Source organism: Mauremys reevesii, linkage group 19, assembly GCF_016161935.1.
Source record: "Mauremys reevesii isolate NIE-2019 linkage group 19, ASM1616193v1, whole genome shotgun sequence".
In the NCBI taxonomy this organism is placed as follows: Eukaryota; Metazoa; Chordata; order Testudines; family Geoemydidae; genus Mauremys; species Mauremys reevesii.
In genome coordinates, this window is record NC_052641.1 from 10,503,258 (window position 1) to 10,519,746 (window position 16,489).

The 16,489-nt window shown below is 50.6% G+C and overlaps 1 protein-coding gene across 7 annotated transcripts in view; it reads right to left on the reverse strand.

The window, feature by feature from the left end:
• The window catches only part of ASTN2 (astrotactin 2), a 622,345-nt gene that overhangs the window by 267,676 nt on the left and 338,180 nt on the right, over positions 1–16,489 (reverse strand). For all 7 annotated transcript variants that reach the window (XM_039506369.1, XM_039506367.1, XM_039506370.1 and 4 more), the window contains one exon: positions 2,066–2,232. In XM_039506369.1, the coding sequence (XP_039362303.1) occupies positions 2,066–2,232 (167 nt within the window). The remainder of the gene's footprint in view (positions 1–2,065; positions 2,233–16,489) is intronic.

The following is a 16,489-nucleotide window of genomic DNA, read 5'->3' on the forward strand; positions in this document are numbered from 1 at the left end:
TCTGCCGTCTGAGCACCTGGATGTGTCTGGAGCTGACAGGTGTTCCTCGGAGTTAGGGATTTGCTTCTTCACTGCACAAACCATGACTCACGTTTCCCTGAAGGTCAAAGTGCTTTTCCGAGCAGTGGCGGCCACCAGGCAAGAGGCAGAATGTGTCTGGGAAGTTTTAGGGGAGTCTGTTCTAGGGCACCCATGCTCCCTTTTCTGCCTGCTGGAGCTGGCAGAGAACTCGGCTTTGGGACCCTAATGCACAGGGGATATTGGGAATATCCCCGTTTGATTGTGATCCACCGGGCTCCTGCAGCTGGCTGATAGGTCCCCCCAGTGCTTACAGGAAGGATGGTGGACATTGTGATGCCATTTTCCCCGGGGCACCGAGAGGAAAAGAGATCGGTGCTGTCTGAGCAGGGCCAGAGGAAAGTAGTGATAGATCAGGCTGGCACATACGCTCTGGGGCCTGTCCTGCCAGTCCCTCTCCAGCTGACTTGACTTCAGAGCAGTGATGCATGAAGGCTTTGTGTATAATGCAGCTCATGGCCTGAAAGCAGCATTCTCCAGAGGAGCAGCACTGCGGGAGAGGGGATTCTCCAGCTCCCTGGCTGTAGATTCTGGCTGGACCCCAGCAGCACACATGCTGGGAGAAATTGGAACCCCCTCCCCTCCCCCACACACACACCTCAGGCTCCCTCCCTCCATCCAAGCAAACCCAAACTGGAACAATGGCTCTTATGAACACACAGAGGGGCAGTCACTCTGCCTTTACCAAGCACAACACTTCTCCCCCGGCAAGACGGGCAGCAATGTCTGCAAAGGCGAACAGGGCAGGAGCCCATCAATGCTCCCTGCAGGTTTTTGTAGTTAGGGGAATGGCTTTCCAGGTCTTCAGTGCCCTCTGACTCTCCACCACCCACCAGTTTTAGCCAGACGCTGCACGTCTCCCTCTACTCTCTGCCTCTGCATCTGCTGATGGGGTATCCCGCTACTTTCCCACTTGCCTGGGAGCCACTTGCCTCCATTTCAGTGCATGCTGCTGTAAATCCTTCTCCCGCTGCACTTTTTTGCTACCCTCCAGGGGACGACTGGGTGCAGATGTTTCCTCCAGTAAATGGCTTCTTGCTACCTTCCCATTCCCACCTCTTCCCCTGTAGCTGGGAGGACTGAAGTAGGTTAATGCATGGGTGCAGCCAATAATCTTAGTTTACTGTTCAATTATTGGGTGATGTTATGATTTCTTTACAAAGAGATACAATCTGCCCAGCCTCTAAACCAGAGCAGTGCATAGGATGGCTTATGTGATGGATGGCTATTTTTGCAGCCATGCCGCGTAAAGCCAGATAATCACAGAGCTCCCTTTGGAACATTCTGTAGTCGGGGAGATTTTCCTTAGAGAAATGCTAAATCACATAGGATTCTAGGATCCTGGCCAAGCTCTGGGATGAAACTCTATTTAAAGAGATGCACAGCAAAAAAACAAACAAAGAAAAGAAAAAACAACAACCCGACAAAATAGTTTGGGGTTTATATAACAAGCCATGGACTGACTTGTACAGTCTCTCTCTCTCTCACACACACACACACACACACTCCTGTAGGAGTGAGAACTGTCCGTCTGCACACAGATCATTCCCACGTGCTTAGACTGCCAGCCAGCAGGAACGTACGTTCACCATCAAAAATTGCATGCACATTCGATCGATACTTGTTGCCCCCGTGTGAATAATCGTTCCCCCCATGGGGGCACACAGCACATGCAGTTACTGGTATATTTTCACAGATGCCTACTGGGTCATCAAGCTCTTGTATGGATGTGCAGCGAGAACAGAATTATGCTGCCACATGCGCGCGCACACACAGGCCAATTCCGCCATTGTTCTGAGCGGATCTATTCCTCTACTCCCTCCATGCCACACAGGTCTGACTATGCAGAGAGAGACATGGGAGTACAGACACAAACATGGCTCAGAGGAATGCAGGGGAAGGGAAGAGAGCAGAGCAGGAGCCAGCTGCTCAAGTCTTCCGGTCAAGCTGCAGAACCCCTTTGACGCAATGGTTCCAGGAGACTCACCCGCAGAACATGAAGATGGTGCTGGAGGAGGGGTCATAGGGCAGGGGAAGGGTCTGCTGGAGGCACAGCTGCTCACAGCCACCATTGAAGCCATCCGAACAGTCGATCCCCTTGGAATAGTCGTAGCAGCCAGTGCCGTCCTTCATCGGCCTCAGCTCCGGCGGGCACTGCAGAGAGAGGGGACATGTTAAGGCGAGTGGGATACCTCACCCTGCTGGTTCTGGGGGCATTTCCCCTGCCAGACGTGATGGTGGGACCAACAGGTAAGCCAGTGCCAGGGACCCAGCTCCCTGCTGTGAGTTAGCTCTCTGCGCTGGGGGGCCGTGTTCATTCCTAATGGAATCAGGCTCCACTCCAGCGAGGTGGACGGCGTTACACCAGTGGTTAACTCAGGTCTGTCGTCAGCATTAACGGAGGACACACGAAAAGCTGACCTCGGGTCTCCACAGGTGCAAGCCAGTGTGGACTGGGATGAGCACTAGATTGGGATGAAGGAGAGCTCTGCCCCATTTCCCTGCTCTGTGCCTCAGGCAAACGGTGCTAACCCACTTGGCAAAGGGCTTTGGGACCTTCTGTTGAAAAGAGCCATTACAATATCTTCATGGCACACTCCACTCCAGCCTCTCTCCCTGGACGGTATCTTCATGCTAGGAAATGGAAATGCTTGACACTGAATCATAGACTATCAGGGTTGGAAGGGACCTCAGGAGGACTAATCCCCAGACAGATTTTGCCCCAGATCCCTAAATGGCTCCTTCAAGGATTGAACTCACAACTCTGGGTTTAGCAGGCCAATACTCAAACCACTGAGCTATCCCTCCCCTTGCCCACAGAAGGCATCCCAATTAAATGGACTCCTGAGAGATTGATCCTGGCCCCACTGAAGGCAGTGAGGACTTTGGCTGGGTATTTGCTATTTGTTTAAGCCTGCGCGTGCATTTTATTAATGGTTGCGGATCTCAACCCACCCCGCCACCATTTAAAATCATTCTCAAAAAGCAGCCCAGTGCCTCTTTGGAGCAGGCAGACGGGGCTCTGAAGCAGTTCTCGCCAGGGGGAAGCCTTCGTGGCTGGCAGTGAAGACAGACAACTGCAGAAGGACAGATCCTCAGTCGGTGCTCAATCAGAGTAACCCCACTGAAGCCAACGGAGCCGGGCCGCTTTGCACAAGCTAGGGATCCGGTTCCGCTCCGGGTTTTAATTTCAATTCTCCGGCTGGCTTTCCCTGTCCCAAAAGATTAAAGCCAGCAGGCAGCTAATGCCATCAATCATCCGCCACCCTGATTAAAGTGCTTTCCGAGTCCACCTTTGCTATTTATTTATTTTCTTTTATCAAAAACCAGAACCAAAAAAAAAAAAAAAGAAAGAAACCTCACAAAAAACAACCCACAACACAACAAAAGGACCAGTCCTCGGAAAAAATAAATCTCGCCTAAGAACAGCTCACAATTAAAAATGCATTACTGAGTTCTTGAAGATGAGTTCGCTCAGAGCCTGCACATGCAGCGGTGAAGGCAGGTTATAAATGGCCTCTGTCAAGCAGAAGAAAGGTTATAAAACTGCTATATTTTGTGCTTAAAAAAGAAAATCAATTTTCTGTGCGAGCAAAATGCCGTACATATAATAAAAGTCCAGGAGATCCCTGCTCTCGAGCTGGCTACCCAGCCAGGTGCCTCTCCGGACGCAAGCTGCCAGGTCTGATTGATGCCTGGGCATCGGGACGTTAGCAGCACGATGACAGCTAAACTCTGGCAAAGCCACAAATGGCCAGGATAGTCCTGTCGCTTCTCAGCTGGGTAATGAAAAGCTCCTGCCACCTGCCTCAGTCCCTCCCTTCTACCGTGCTAGCTCCTTAAAATAAAACTTAATTCGAGTGACTGCTGCCATTCTCACAAGCCGTGCAGCCTTCCTGGAGGGCAAACGCAGATGCACCAGGCAGTGAGTTCCCAAAGGCCACTCCATCCTCTCCAGCTGCTTCCCCCTCTGCTGAGCTGCTGAACTAGGTGGAATGGACCATGAGAGACCGGGATCCTTGGTTCAGCCACTGGAGCAGGGGCAGTGCAGAGAAACAAGGAACAGCGGGAGAGGCAGAAGCCGTCTCTATCCAGAAGATGTGGGCAAGGAAATGACAGCAGCAGAGTGTGACACCTCCTCTTTTCACAGGACAGGCATAGTGAGGGCATGTCTAGTGGTGGGGAAAGGACCAGGACTGCCGGGACTGGAGACTGAAGCTTCTGCTCCCCATCAGTAAGGCTAAGATTTTGTCATGGTTATTTTTATAAAACTCACGGACAGGTCATGGGCAATAAACAAAAATTCACGGAAGCCATGACCTGTCTGTGACTTTTGCTGCTACGGCTCCCGGGTTTCCCCCACCACCGTGGGTGGCTGGGAGCTGTGGGGTTCCCCTTTCCCCCTACGGCGGTTGAGAGCTGCAGGGTGACTATATTTTCCGAAGCGATAACGGGACACCCCCCGCACCCGCTCACCGGAGGAGTCCCCCTCTCCCTGCGTGAGGCTGTTGCCCGTCGCTGGCACCCAGAGGAGGACCCCTCGGGAGTCTGTCACCTGTCGCTGGAACGTTGCAGGGAGGCCCCTGTCGCTTCTTGCTGCTGTCACCTGTTGCTGGAACCCTGCCAGGACCCCACTGGCTGTCAGCTCCAGAGTCCTGCAGGCCCTGGGGCTGAAGCAGAGAACGTCACCGAGGTCTCTGGAAATCAGGGACTCCATGACCTCCAAGTCTTACCCAGAAGGCATCAGAGGAGGTTGCAGCAACCTGCAGCAAGCTTTCTCGGTTCACACTCCCAGCATGGATATAAAGGGGGGACAGATGCCTCTCGCACATGTTACATTTTATTGCTAAACGCTCTGGACAAATAAGGCTCACAAAAATTGTGGCTGTACAGATACAAGCCCCATCTCTAGTCTGTGCGGACCAATGGACGAGTAACAGAAGCTGTGCAAACAGGCAGAAACAAAAGGAGGAAAGGTTCACTGACTGCAGTAGTGGCCAAAGTTTCTCCTTGCTGCCCTGGCTTCAGTCCCTCCATTGACCTTCCCCTTCGGCTTTTCTCTGGCCTAATTCTCTCCCTGTGCCAGGCAGGAAAGCCGCTGATGAGCAAGGACAGCGCCTTGTGTAGTTGAAATAGAGACGCCTCTCGTTCCAAGGGGTTGGACCATTTCAACAGGGCTCCCGTGAGGTGAATGAGGATCCTTCCGTTGACTTCCAGGGGAGCTGGAGAGGCTCCCACTTTAGGGTCACACCCATAGATTCTGTCGACTTTGGCCTGGCCTAAACTTAGAGTATAGGTCAATATAGCTCTGGCGCTTCGGGTGTGAAAATCCAGAGCACCGGAGCTACGCCAACCTAACCCCCAGTGTAGACACAGCTATGTTGATAGAAAAATGCTTCCATTGACCTAACTATGGTGGTTTGAGGAGCTGGCGTTCCTACAGGGATGGAAAAGCCCCTTCAGTCACTGTGGGTTGGATCTAGAGTACAGGGTTATGCTGATACAGATACAGTGCTGGAGCTAGGCCTGATTCAGGAGGCATCAGGGGTTGGCTTTAAGAAAGACTCATTGCCCTGAGAGATGGCAGCACCCTTTTCTGTCTCCGGAGGAAGTGGTTGGTGCTCTCCCTGGGGCTATGGTAGCTCAGGGTGGATTGGACTGATGGAGACTCACGCCGAAGCGTTCCCCATGGTTCTTAGCCGCGTGCCGGTTGAGGTTCGCTCCTTGGAATACTTCCCCAGCTTGATTTTTAATCATCAGGAAGCGTGATTTGTTTCTGTTTGTAATTATGCATTCCAATGTGTATTAATTACGGAACGCAAATTGCTCCGGCGTGAAATTTGCAAACGAGAGTCCCCCTCCCCCACCTCCCGGGAAGTAGCTCACAAGCCAGCTGTTGCACTGCAGCAGAAAGTTCCCCTGGGGAAGAAGATCTCCTTAACACTGCACAAATACTGGGGGTTCCCTGGCAGGGTCAGAGGCATGACACGTCCTCCTCGGAGTACACAGTAAGAGGGGCGACAGCCAAAGGGAGCCGGTTCGCTTTGCAATTAGCAACAGGCTGTTTAACAGACAGACACACAGACATGGAGGCAACAATAAATTCAAGCCTGAGGGCTCGGGGGATGGGAATCTTGGCTGTACTTTGTACGGTAATTTAAACCTTTCCCTACATAGCAAACTACAGCACTTTAGCCGTTGGGCACGTTCAGTCTTTGGGCTTGTCTACATTTGAAATGCTACAGCAGCACAGCTGCTGTGCAGACACTCCCCGCAGCAATGGGAAGGGTTCTCCCATAGGCACCGGTAATCCATGTCCTGAAGAGGTGGTAGCTAGGCCGACGGAAGAATTCTTCCACCAACCTAGGGAGAGGCTGCTGCAAGGAGCTCCCCTTCCCGGGGACTGGACCTGATCCCTCTGGATCTAAACACGAGCGACAGTTGCTTGAGCTAACGGACCAACTCCTCCACCTTGGAGGTGCTAGAAGAATCATAAATCTCTCCACTTACAGAGGGTCAAAAAGCCACAAAGGGTTAATGTGGGTTAACGCAAGAGGCTGGACACCATTAATCTCTGGGCTCAAGATTGCTCAAGGACCAGGAGGGTCAAATCTTCAGCAGGTATAAATCCACTGACTTCAAGGGAGACACACCAATTTATAGCAACTGAGGCTCTGGCCTCTTGAGTCTACCAAGCAGGGACCAGCAGGGAGGGGACCATGGACCTGGCCAGGATAATGCACCTGGGTTTCCAGAATGCCTCGTGGAGAACCCTACTCAGGGACTAAGTGCTGTAATTTCAGCTCGGCACGTTCTCTGGGCAGGCAGCGCTCAAGGAGCTTGGTCTCTTGATCTCCATCCAGCGAGATCACAAGGGTGGAGCTGGCCATCGATACAGGGAATGTGTCAGTATATTCTATTCAGAGAGAGGGTAGGCTTGTAGTGTAGCAACCTTCCCCATGTCAGACGGCTGCATATGCATGGATCTCTGTTGTTGTCTTTTTTTTTTTAAATTAGCTTTTTCTATTAACCTCCTGTTCTCTGCCTGTGGTATGCAATAGTTTAGTCTCCTGGGGGCTCATGCTTTGATCTATTACTAATTGTCTGGCTTGGTGTGGGGGTGGCTGGGTGGTGTTTAGTGGCCTGTGAAATACAGGAGGTCTACTTGGGTGAGCGGGGGGTCCCTTCTGGCCTTAAACTCAATGACCTCAAACACACTTAATCATTACATCACCGATTTCCAGGCAAAGCAGGTGGGTGTTTCTCTGCAGTCAACAGGGCACTCAGCACCTCCCAGGATCATGCCCTCATAATTGTACTTGTATCTTCCTTGATAGAAGAACGGAACTTTGTTGCTTGTCTGTCACCAATAAAACTCTGCAGCTGATCAAATTTGCCCTTACCCCAAAACTGTCCTTACCCAGCATGGGAAGAGCAGCTGTGGACCATAAATTATGTGTCCACAGGTTTTATTTAGACACCTCTGTGCACAGGATAAGCTGCTCTGGAGGGCTGGTCTCTGCACCCTTATGCACACAGTACTTGGTGTGCATTTTCTGCACTTTGATAAAGAACCATATCCATTATTGCTAACATTCATCTGTCTGGCTTGAGCAGTAGAGACCCAATAATTACTGTGAGTTCTAATCAATCCCACATCAATCCAGCTGCAGTTCAATTTGCGATCTGCCTCTGCAGTGACACAGGATGAGGGGGGGACAACAGCTGAAAATGATTAGAAAATCAATAGCCAACTCAGCCAATAATTCTGTCTGGGCGATCACTGGTGACACAACCCTCACCAATTCACCTGCTGTAACCATGCCGTGAAGGGTGGAGGTAGGCAGGGGATGGCATTCTGTATCCTGCCAGCCAGCTAACGCCATTAAACACCTGCAACAAATCAGTAATTAATCTATTTTCTCCATATAGACTAATAGCTTCTACAATCCACTAGCAGTCCAACAAAATCATCCTCATAAGGGCTAATGCCTTCTTAGCTCCTGTAATGCTTTTCATCCAAAGATCTTAAAGTAATTTACAAAGGAGGTCAGTATCATCATCACCATTTTACATACAGGGAAACTGAGGCACAGAGCGTGCAGTGACTTGCCCAAGGCCTCCCAGCAGGCCGGTGGCAGAGATGGGAACAGAACCCCTGAAATCACTAACACTAAGCGGAATACTTGAAACGTCTAGATCCTTGGATGAACAATGCTCTAAGATCATTTTAACAACATTTCTATAATTAAATCTCAACTCAGGAGGTCGTTCAACTATCTGACTCCTTCTACAGAGCAGGAAACTGAGGCAGGGAAAGGTTAGAGAGTGACTGCAAACCTCGCACCAAAGGGGATCATGTTTATTGTCACTCCAAACTGCTCAGGTTATAGAACAAACAAATGTGTTTTGTTCCCTCCCACCCCGATCTCCACTTGGGATCCAAGAGTCAAGTTAGATTCCTGACTTCTGGAGCAACATAACTAGTGAGAAAGATTCTGCTGGCTAAATAAGACCCCTGAGCTACTCCCACACAACCAGGGAGAGGAGGTTGGCCGATGGAGACTCCGGTGACTGTGGGGCTTGTTTCCGATCCTTAGTCCGTTCACGTATCCTAGCGGAGTTCCTCTGGGCGACGTCCACTGGATCCCTTGTCGCCTTCGAGGAGCAGTGGGTGCTGTCCGGGGTTCTCTGCTCGGTGCCTCCGTCAGGCTCCCTTCTTATGACCCTTTGACCGCACTCCTGTCCCTGTTCTTTTATTAGTTGTCCCCCAAAATCAGTGGGGTTCTGAGGCCCTGTAGATCCTCCCCTTAGGCTGGGGGGGGGGGATCCTTTAGCATTGGGCGGGTTTCTGCCCGCCCAGGTCCCAGAAACCCAATAGATACTCCCAGGCAACCCCCCAGCCATCGAGAGGTTTGCACAGGTGGCACTGATTGCAACTTGGTAAACAACCCCGCTGATGATGCACAGTGGAATAGATTCCAGCTCACTCGCTCTCAGATGTGTTAGCTCTGCAGGTAGAGCAGGAGGAGAAGCTCATCTATTTTTGTCACTCCGGTCAGCAGAAAGGACTCTGCGTGTGCACGGGGAGTGGAAATGCTGAATAAGAAGGTGCTATTTTTACTCAGGTACATTTTGGCGTCGAATTGCTGTTTTTAAATGACTTTGCCCAAGGCCACACAGTGAGACCATGGGGATCGAATTCAAGAGTCCTGCCTCCCCAGCCGCTGCTCTAACCCCTAGACCACACTAACCAACCTCACTGCCATTCCTCGTTGCTAGCGTGATACCAACAACAAAAAACACCTTTTGCAGATTAGCACCCAACCATCGATCAATTGAAGGTTAGAACAAAGTCCAGAACCAAGGTCCAGTCACCTGAGAAACATTAAGGTGACTCAGCACCGTGCAAGTTGCCTAATCCTTTCTCTGGGTCCCAGCTCAATCCACTGGCCAGCTAGGACTCTGGGACGAAAGAGAGACTGTCTAGACTCACCTTCATAATCAAATCCAAAGCAGAAGAGATGGAGCTCTTTGAAGACGAGCTTAAAGAAAATGACAACTAAAAGCCCCATAGGGACCGTTTCCCCAGGGAAATGAGCGAATGGACCGGTCCCTGTTTATTTCAATAAGCAAAGGCATGCTTTTCTTCCACACTCGCAAAGCTCGTTAGAAAGGAGACGGGTGCCGGGGTCACTGGAGACATCAGAAATGCCTCATTACTGACATGAATCCCAGTGACGAGAGGAAACTGACTCTCCAGCTAAATTGCCTGACGGGGTTTTTGCAGCTCAGCTTCCCTTTTTTATTATTAAGTTTAAAAAAAAAGAATATTTAATAAAGTGGTTCTGCAGAGAGTAAATTGCCCGTTTTTATTATCCTGCTGCATTTTCTAAATATTAGCTGCCTTTTTGTTGGAGATGTTTAAGAGATGAAGGCCCAGCTTCCCCCAGCAAAGCTTCCCTGCCGTGTAGAGGAGGGCTGGTGTCCAGGGATGGCCCGGCAGTGGTGGAAGCAAACAGCAGCACGGAGGTGAGCTGGGGACTCCGCTCTTTCCAAACCAGTTCTGGGGGAATTTGACATTGCTCTTAAGCCAGACGAGCCATATACCGAGCTTGTGGTGCATGGGATAGCAAAGAACTGGCTCCCTGATCCACCAAGTCACCAAAGCACATGTCTGACTGTAAGCATGTAAGTAACCCCTATTCTGGGTAACTGACATCAATGAGATTTAAACATCTGTTTAAAGGTAAGCCCATGCTTAAGTGCTGTCCTGAATAGGAAAGGACGTAGCCATGTGCTTACATTGCTTGCTGAACTGGGGCCTCAGTGCTTTGTTGGACTGAGGCTATCCAAAGGGTTGGTTCAACCCTGCCAGGTGCTGAGCACTCTGTCCCGATCCAGCACACGCTGAACTTTAGACATACAAGTCTAAGCACCGATGTCAGTGGCTCTAAAGTTAAGCATGTGCTTAAGCGCTTTGCTGGAAGGAGCCCTGGAGGAGGTTAAATGCAAAGACAAGAAAGTTTGAGCCAATGCAGTTTCAATTCTTTTACCAGCTGCTCTATGCACCTCGCCCACCCAACCCCACCATTCCTCCTTTACTAATCTTTGGTGTGCTGATTTGGGGCTGGTGAAACGTGCCGGATTCGCAGCCGGAAAGACTGAAATACTTCACAGAACAGGTACGACACAGACAGCAGCAGGGAAATCTTGCCCATGTGACTCAATCCTGACCTCTAGAGGAGAACACTCTATAGCAGAGGTGGGCAAACTACAGCCCGCGGGACCGTCCTGACCGGCCCCCGAGCTCCCAGCCAGGGAGACTAGCCCCGGTCCCTCCCCCACTGTCCCCACTCCCCTGCCGCCACGCTGCTGCACGGGCAGCGCTCTGGGCGGAGGGGCTGCATGCTCCTGCCAGGCAGCGCCGCTGCCAGATGTGCTGCTCTGAGCAGCATGGTAAGGGGGCCGGGGCCAGGGGATTGGATAAGGGGGGGAAGTCAGGGGACAGGGAGCAGGGGGCAGTTGGATGGGGGAGAGGTTCTGGGGGGCAGTCAGGGGACGGGGAAGATGTGTGTGTGGGAGTCTCATGGGGCGGGAGTGCAGATAGGGGTCAGGAGACAGGGAACAGAGGGTTGGATAGGCGTGGAGTCCCCGGGGGCCTGTCAGGGGGCAGGGGTGTGGATAGGGGTCTGGGCAGTCAGGGGACTGGGAGCAGGGGAGTTGGATAGGGGGTGGAGTCCCAACTGGGCACGTTTCACCAGCCCCAAATCAGCACACCAAAGATTAGTAAAGGAGGAATGGTGGGGTTGGGTGGGCGAGGTGCATAGAGCAGCTGGTAAAAGAATTGAAACTGCATTGGTTCAAACTTTCTTGCCTTTGCATTTAACCTCCTCCAGGGCTCCTTCCAGCAAAGCGCTTAAGCACATGCTTAACTTTAGAGCCACTGACATCGGTGCTTAGGCTTGTATGTCTAAAGTTCAACGTGTGCTGGGGTGGGGGGTTCCGGGAGGGGGCAGTCAGAGGACAAGGAGCAGGGGGGGTTGGATGGGTGGGATGTTCTGAGGGGGGCAGTCAGGGGGCGGGAAGTGGGAAGGGGTGGGGGCCAGGCTGTTTGGGGAGGCACAGCCTTCTCTACCCGGCCCTCCATACAGTTTTGCAACCCCAAAAAGTTTGCCCGCCCCTGATCCATAGAGGCAGCTCAGACTTTTACACTCTTTGCCAAGATTACCAATGGGGGTTGAGGGCTGGGAACTGGACCAAAGCCACCAAATTTCATTTCACACAAGCCACCCAAGAGCTACCAGATGGTAACAACTTTCTCTACCAACCTGAGTTGGACTGGATACAAGCTGCAGTGGTGGTGAGAAACGGCACAGACTATAATTAATCCCTGCAGGCATTCATCCCCTCACCCACAGCCCCAACACAAACAGCCCTTCTCGGTGCTCCTGCCATTCTGTCACACGACAACATTTTACTGAGATCTCAGCCATGCCCTGGCATGTATCTGATCTGCTCTGACAAGCAATGCAAATTCCTCAAGCGTACGTCTGTGTGTCTACGTATATTTAGATGCTTACGTCTAGGAGAGTTGCATTATTAGCCACACAAGGCTTGCGTTCCAGAGTGCACTTAACAAGGGAACAAATGGCTCTGGAGACTGGCCGTGGAAGATCCAGTTTCTAGATCACCAGTTTCAATGCAGCTCAGGTTGAGAGTGACCATCTGTTGCCTCCAAGGACTTTCCAGTGTCTTCAGAGCTTGATATTAAGGCCAGAAGGGACCATTGGATCATCTAGTCAGACCTCCTATATCACTGGCCATTCATTTCCACCCAACTACCCCACAGGCTTGGGACTAAAGCATAGCAGTCCTCAGGACAATAAACTGTGTGTCACGGGCAGAGAATGGGAGAGACCAAGGTGCATCAACGCCTGAGGCAGGGAACTGATTAGCTGAGATGGACTCAGCAGGTGACCCACACCCCGTGCTGCACAGAAAGGGGTGGGGGGAGGGAGTCCCAGCCAATCTAGCCTGAAAATTCCTTTCTGAGCCCAAATCTGGCAACCAGTATGACCCAGAGCACGTGAGCAAGACACACCAACCTGGCATCTAGAAAGAGGATTCTCTAGACCCCCTGAGCAGACTGGGTCACCCCATCCAGTGTCCCATATACAGCGGTGGCCAATTCCTGACACTTCAGAAGAAGCGGAAAAAAACAAATGAACAACAACAACAACAACAAAACAAACACCACCTTACATCTGGCCAATCGTGCATCAGGGAAGAAAAATCCTTTCTGACCTCTTATGGGAGGTGACATCCACATGCTATAAATCCATCACGACAGGTGGCCCTGCTGAGCCCCACTGCTGACAGTTCCTGGGCTGAACGAGTCATGGAAATGGAACTAACCTCTTTGTGCAAAATGGTGACCCCATTGGCTCAGGAAAGCCTGCCCTGATGGGGGTAGGGGGAGCGGGGGCAGGATGGAGGGGAGAGTGTCAGTCTCCAGGGCTGTCAATATAAGCACCTTTGGGCAGCAGTGAAGTCACTCAAGCAACCCAATGGCCAAGGTTTTCATAAGTGATTCCACATTTTGGGTGCCCAACGTGAGACACCTCAAAGGATGGGTGCTCAGAACTGGAGCTAAGCAAATAATGGAGGTTTTGATTCCAGGGCCAAACCAATTTAAAAAAAAAATCCAATTACATTTGAAGTGACACCATTTAAAAAAAATGTTCATCAAATTGGAAAACACAAAAAATGTTATAAATCAACCAAAATGTTCCAAATTGACCCCAAACTATTTTTTTTCTAATTCATTTTCAGTTAATGGAAAAGTTTCAGTTGACTGCAAACTATTCCCCTCCCCCCCTCCCCCAGGTATTTCATGTTGATTTTGGCCGTTTCAGGTATTTTTCAACTTTTTGAGCATGTTTGAAACTGGTCAGTTTTAAAATCAAAACACACATTTTGACTCTTTCAAAATATTCCCCCCCCCCAAGTAAAACTATTTGCTGAATTCAATCTGAATGTGGTAAAAAGATTCAGATCCCCCCAAAATATATGTGTGTGTGTGTGTGTGAGTGTGTGTGTGTGAGTGAGAGAGAGAGAGAGAGAGAACAATGTGCTGAAAAAAATTTACCCAGCTTTAAAATCAGGACCCTTTAAGGAATCTCAAGCGGGCAGCCCAGAACTGGAGCTAACCCAGGAGAACTAGTCTCTTTAGAAAATCTCACCCAACCATCACTTACATGACTAAAATGCACACCTTGGGAGGGGCACCACAACAGCCAGACAGCATCAGCCACTTCTGTGTACTGTGCTGCCCTGCTGCAGGAGCAATGCTGGCCTCAGACACTTGGCTGGCAATGGCTGCTGAGAGGCTGAATTTTTGCTTTCCAAGGTCCTTCCATTGTACTTGCCGAGCCCAGTCTCCTGAGTGCTCCTAGCAGCACGCGTCTCTGCTATTGATTTTCACAGGGTGACAGAGTTCTCAGTAGCACTTGCACCATGATTTCAAGATATTTTAGGGCCAAATTTTGAACAGCCTCTAAATTTGCATCTGCAATGAAACGTGAGCGCAGTTCGCAGTCGCTGCAAATCACAGCACTCAGGCATCTCGCTGGCTGATGGCGCCTGCAGATCAGGCAGTGGGAGAGCCATATGCCATCATCTGTGGCTGCAATCGATTGCAGCCACAGAATTAAAGGCCAGGTTAAGGCCCCTTTAAAACTGCAGGCCTATAATTCATGTATCCGTGAGAGCAAAGGGACAGTGTCCCAGCTAAGAATCACCAGAATTAATCAGACCTCATTTTATATTTAATATCCCTCTAACACTGAAATGTATCTTTCATTTGCCCGGAAAATACCTCATCTCCCAGCTCCGCAGCCAACTGACTACCAAACAACAAGCCAGCAGTACAGGTTCAATCCTCCAGTTACCACAAAGGCAGAACCCCCACGTGGGCTTGTGCCACGGGAGAAACATGTCCATCACCTCACAGTGAGAGCCCAGAGACCCACCTGTGCCCACTCTGAGCCTGCCCTTCCTGAGCTGATGAGAAGCCCACCAATGTCCTCCTAGACATTAAGGTCAGAAGGGACCATCATGATTATCTAGTCTGACCTCCTGCACAACACAGACCACAGAACTTCCCCCCCGTAACAGACCCATAACCTCTGGCTGAGTTACTGAAGTCCTGTTCCAGGCTTGTGAGCAGGAAAAAGCAGTTTTCTTGCAAACCTCAGTACCTAGCCAGCCCCCAAGAACACTGTGCAGGAGGTGCTGCTGCCATCACTCAGAAGCAGGGAGGCGAGCAAGCCTGCCTGTCTATCATAGCTACGTGTGTCTCCCACATTAGCATAGCATCTACCCCTGGTGTGTAACATATTTATCCCTCACAACCCACTTGGGAGGCAGGGCAGTGCTGTTATACCCATTATACAGATGAGGAACTGAGGCACGGAGAGGCTTACTGATGCTGAAAATCCATAGCATAGCAGGGACTCGAACCCAGGCCTTCCAAGTACTAGTCTAGCAACACGACACCATCCTTCCTCGCTTCTATGTCAGCGGGGTGGAGGGGTCTCTTAGTGTTCATGCAGGTGAATTTCAGATGCCTGTCAGCTTGGGCAGAATCCCCTCACTAGGAAAGGACCCACTTGTGTCCCAGCTCTGCCCTGACACTATTCACAAGTTAGGAAGTCACCCCAAACCTTCTCCCCGAATCCCGTCTCTTCTCAGCCATACATACATGAGCGTGCAAGACCTTTCCCCACAGAAGCTCCCACGTTCTAGGGCCAACGGCTGCGCCTCTCTCCTGTGACTGAACTGTATTCCCTTCATCCCCCAGCCACTCAGCTCTCATCTGTCTCCGGCGCTCTTGTTGCTAGAAAAGGAAGATACTCAACACCAAAGAAAATTAGAAACGGAGTGTGCCACATCTGTAAGGGGCACAAACAATCCCATTTCCTCTTTGCCAGCCCCCTGCTCTTCCCCTTCCACTCAGTGAAGATCATTGCCTCTCCCTCTCCACAGTAATGATGTCTGCAGAGCTTGTTATCACCTTGACTGGCTGTGGCAGTCCCGTTTGCAGCTTTTCCACTAATACTCAGGACCCTCCTGGAGGGTAACAACTCTTGCCAGAGGGAAATAGGTTGCAACTGTTTTCTGAAATAACAGCCACTATTTTCCTTACTCTTCTCCTCCCCCTCTTCCTTTTCAGGATGATCAATCATTATTTTAGCTTTAGATTATCAAATCCATCTGTCTCTCGAGCTTCTAATCACACGTTGCAATATCTTGCCTTTCCCAGAATACTCTCAAGGGACAACAAGCACAGGGAAATCAGTAATGGATTTGGAAATTAAACAGAATGACACATTCCCTCCTAGCTCACATTTATTTTTATATATATATATATATCTAATTTTAAAATGTTCATGCTGCAGTTTATGGACCCGTTAGAGCAGATGACTAGGAGCCGGGGCTCATAGGTACTGTGGATGGCTCTGTCACTGACTTAGGGCATGGTCCTAGGAGCGTGAACACTCACAGATCCATTGGACTGATCCTGCCCCCCTTGTTTCACTGAACGGCTCATGAGGGAAAGCTGCAGGATTGGGCCCCTAATGTTGGAGGACTATTGGGTAGCTAATGTATGCGTATGTTAAAGCTACCAGTGGGGGCTTGGGAAAGTCCATGACATCTCAGGATGGAATTCAGTGGGTGCTCAGCACGTCTAAGGATCAGACCTGGCCTGTGTGATCTTGGGCAAATCACTACACGGACCCCCATCCCCCTGCCCCGCTCCCCGTGTCTCAGTTTCCCCATCTTTGAACTGGAGATAAAAATACTTCCCTGTTTCAAACACGTTGTGAGGCTTAATTAATGGGTGTAA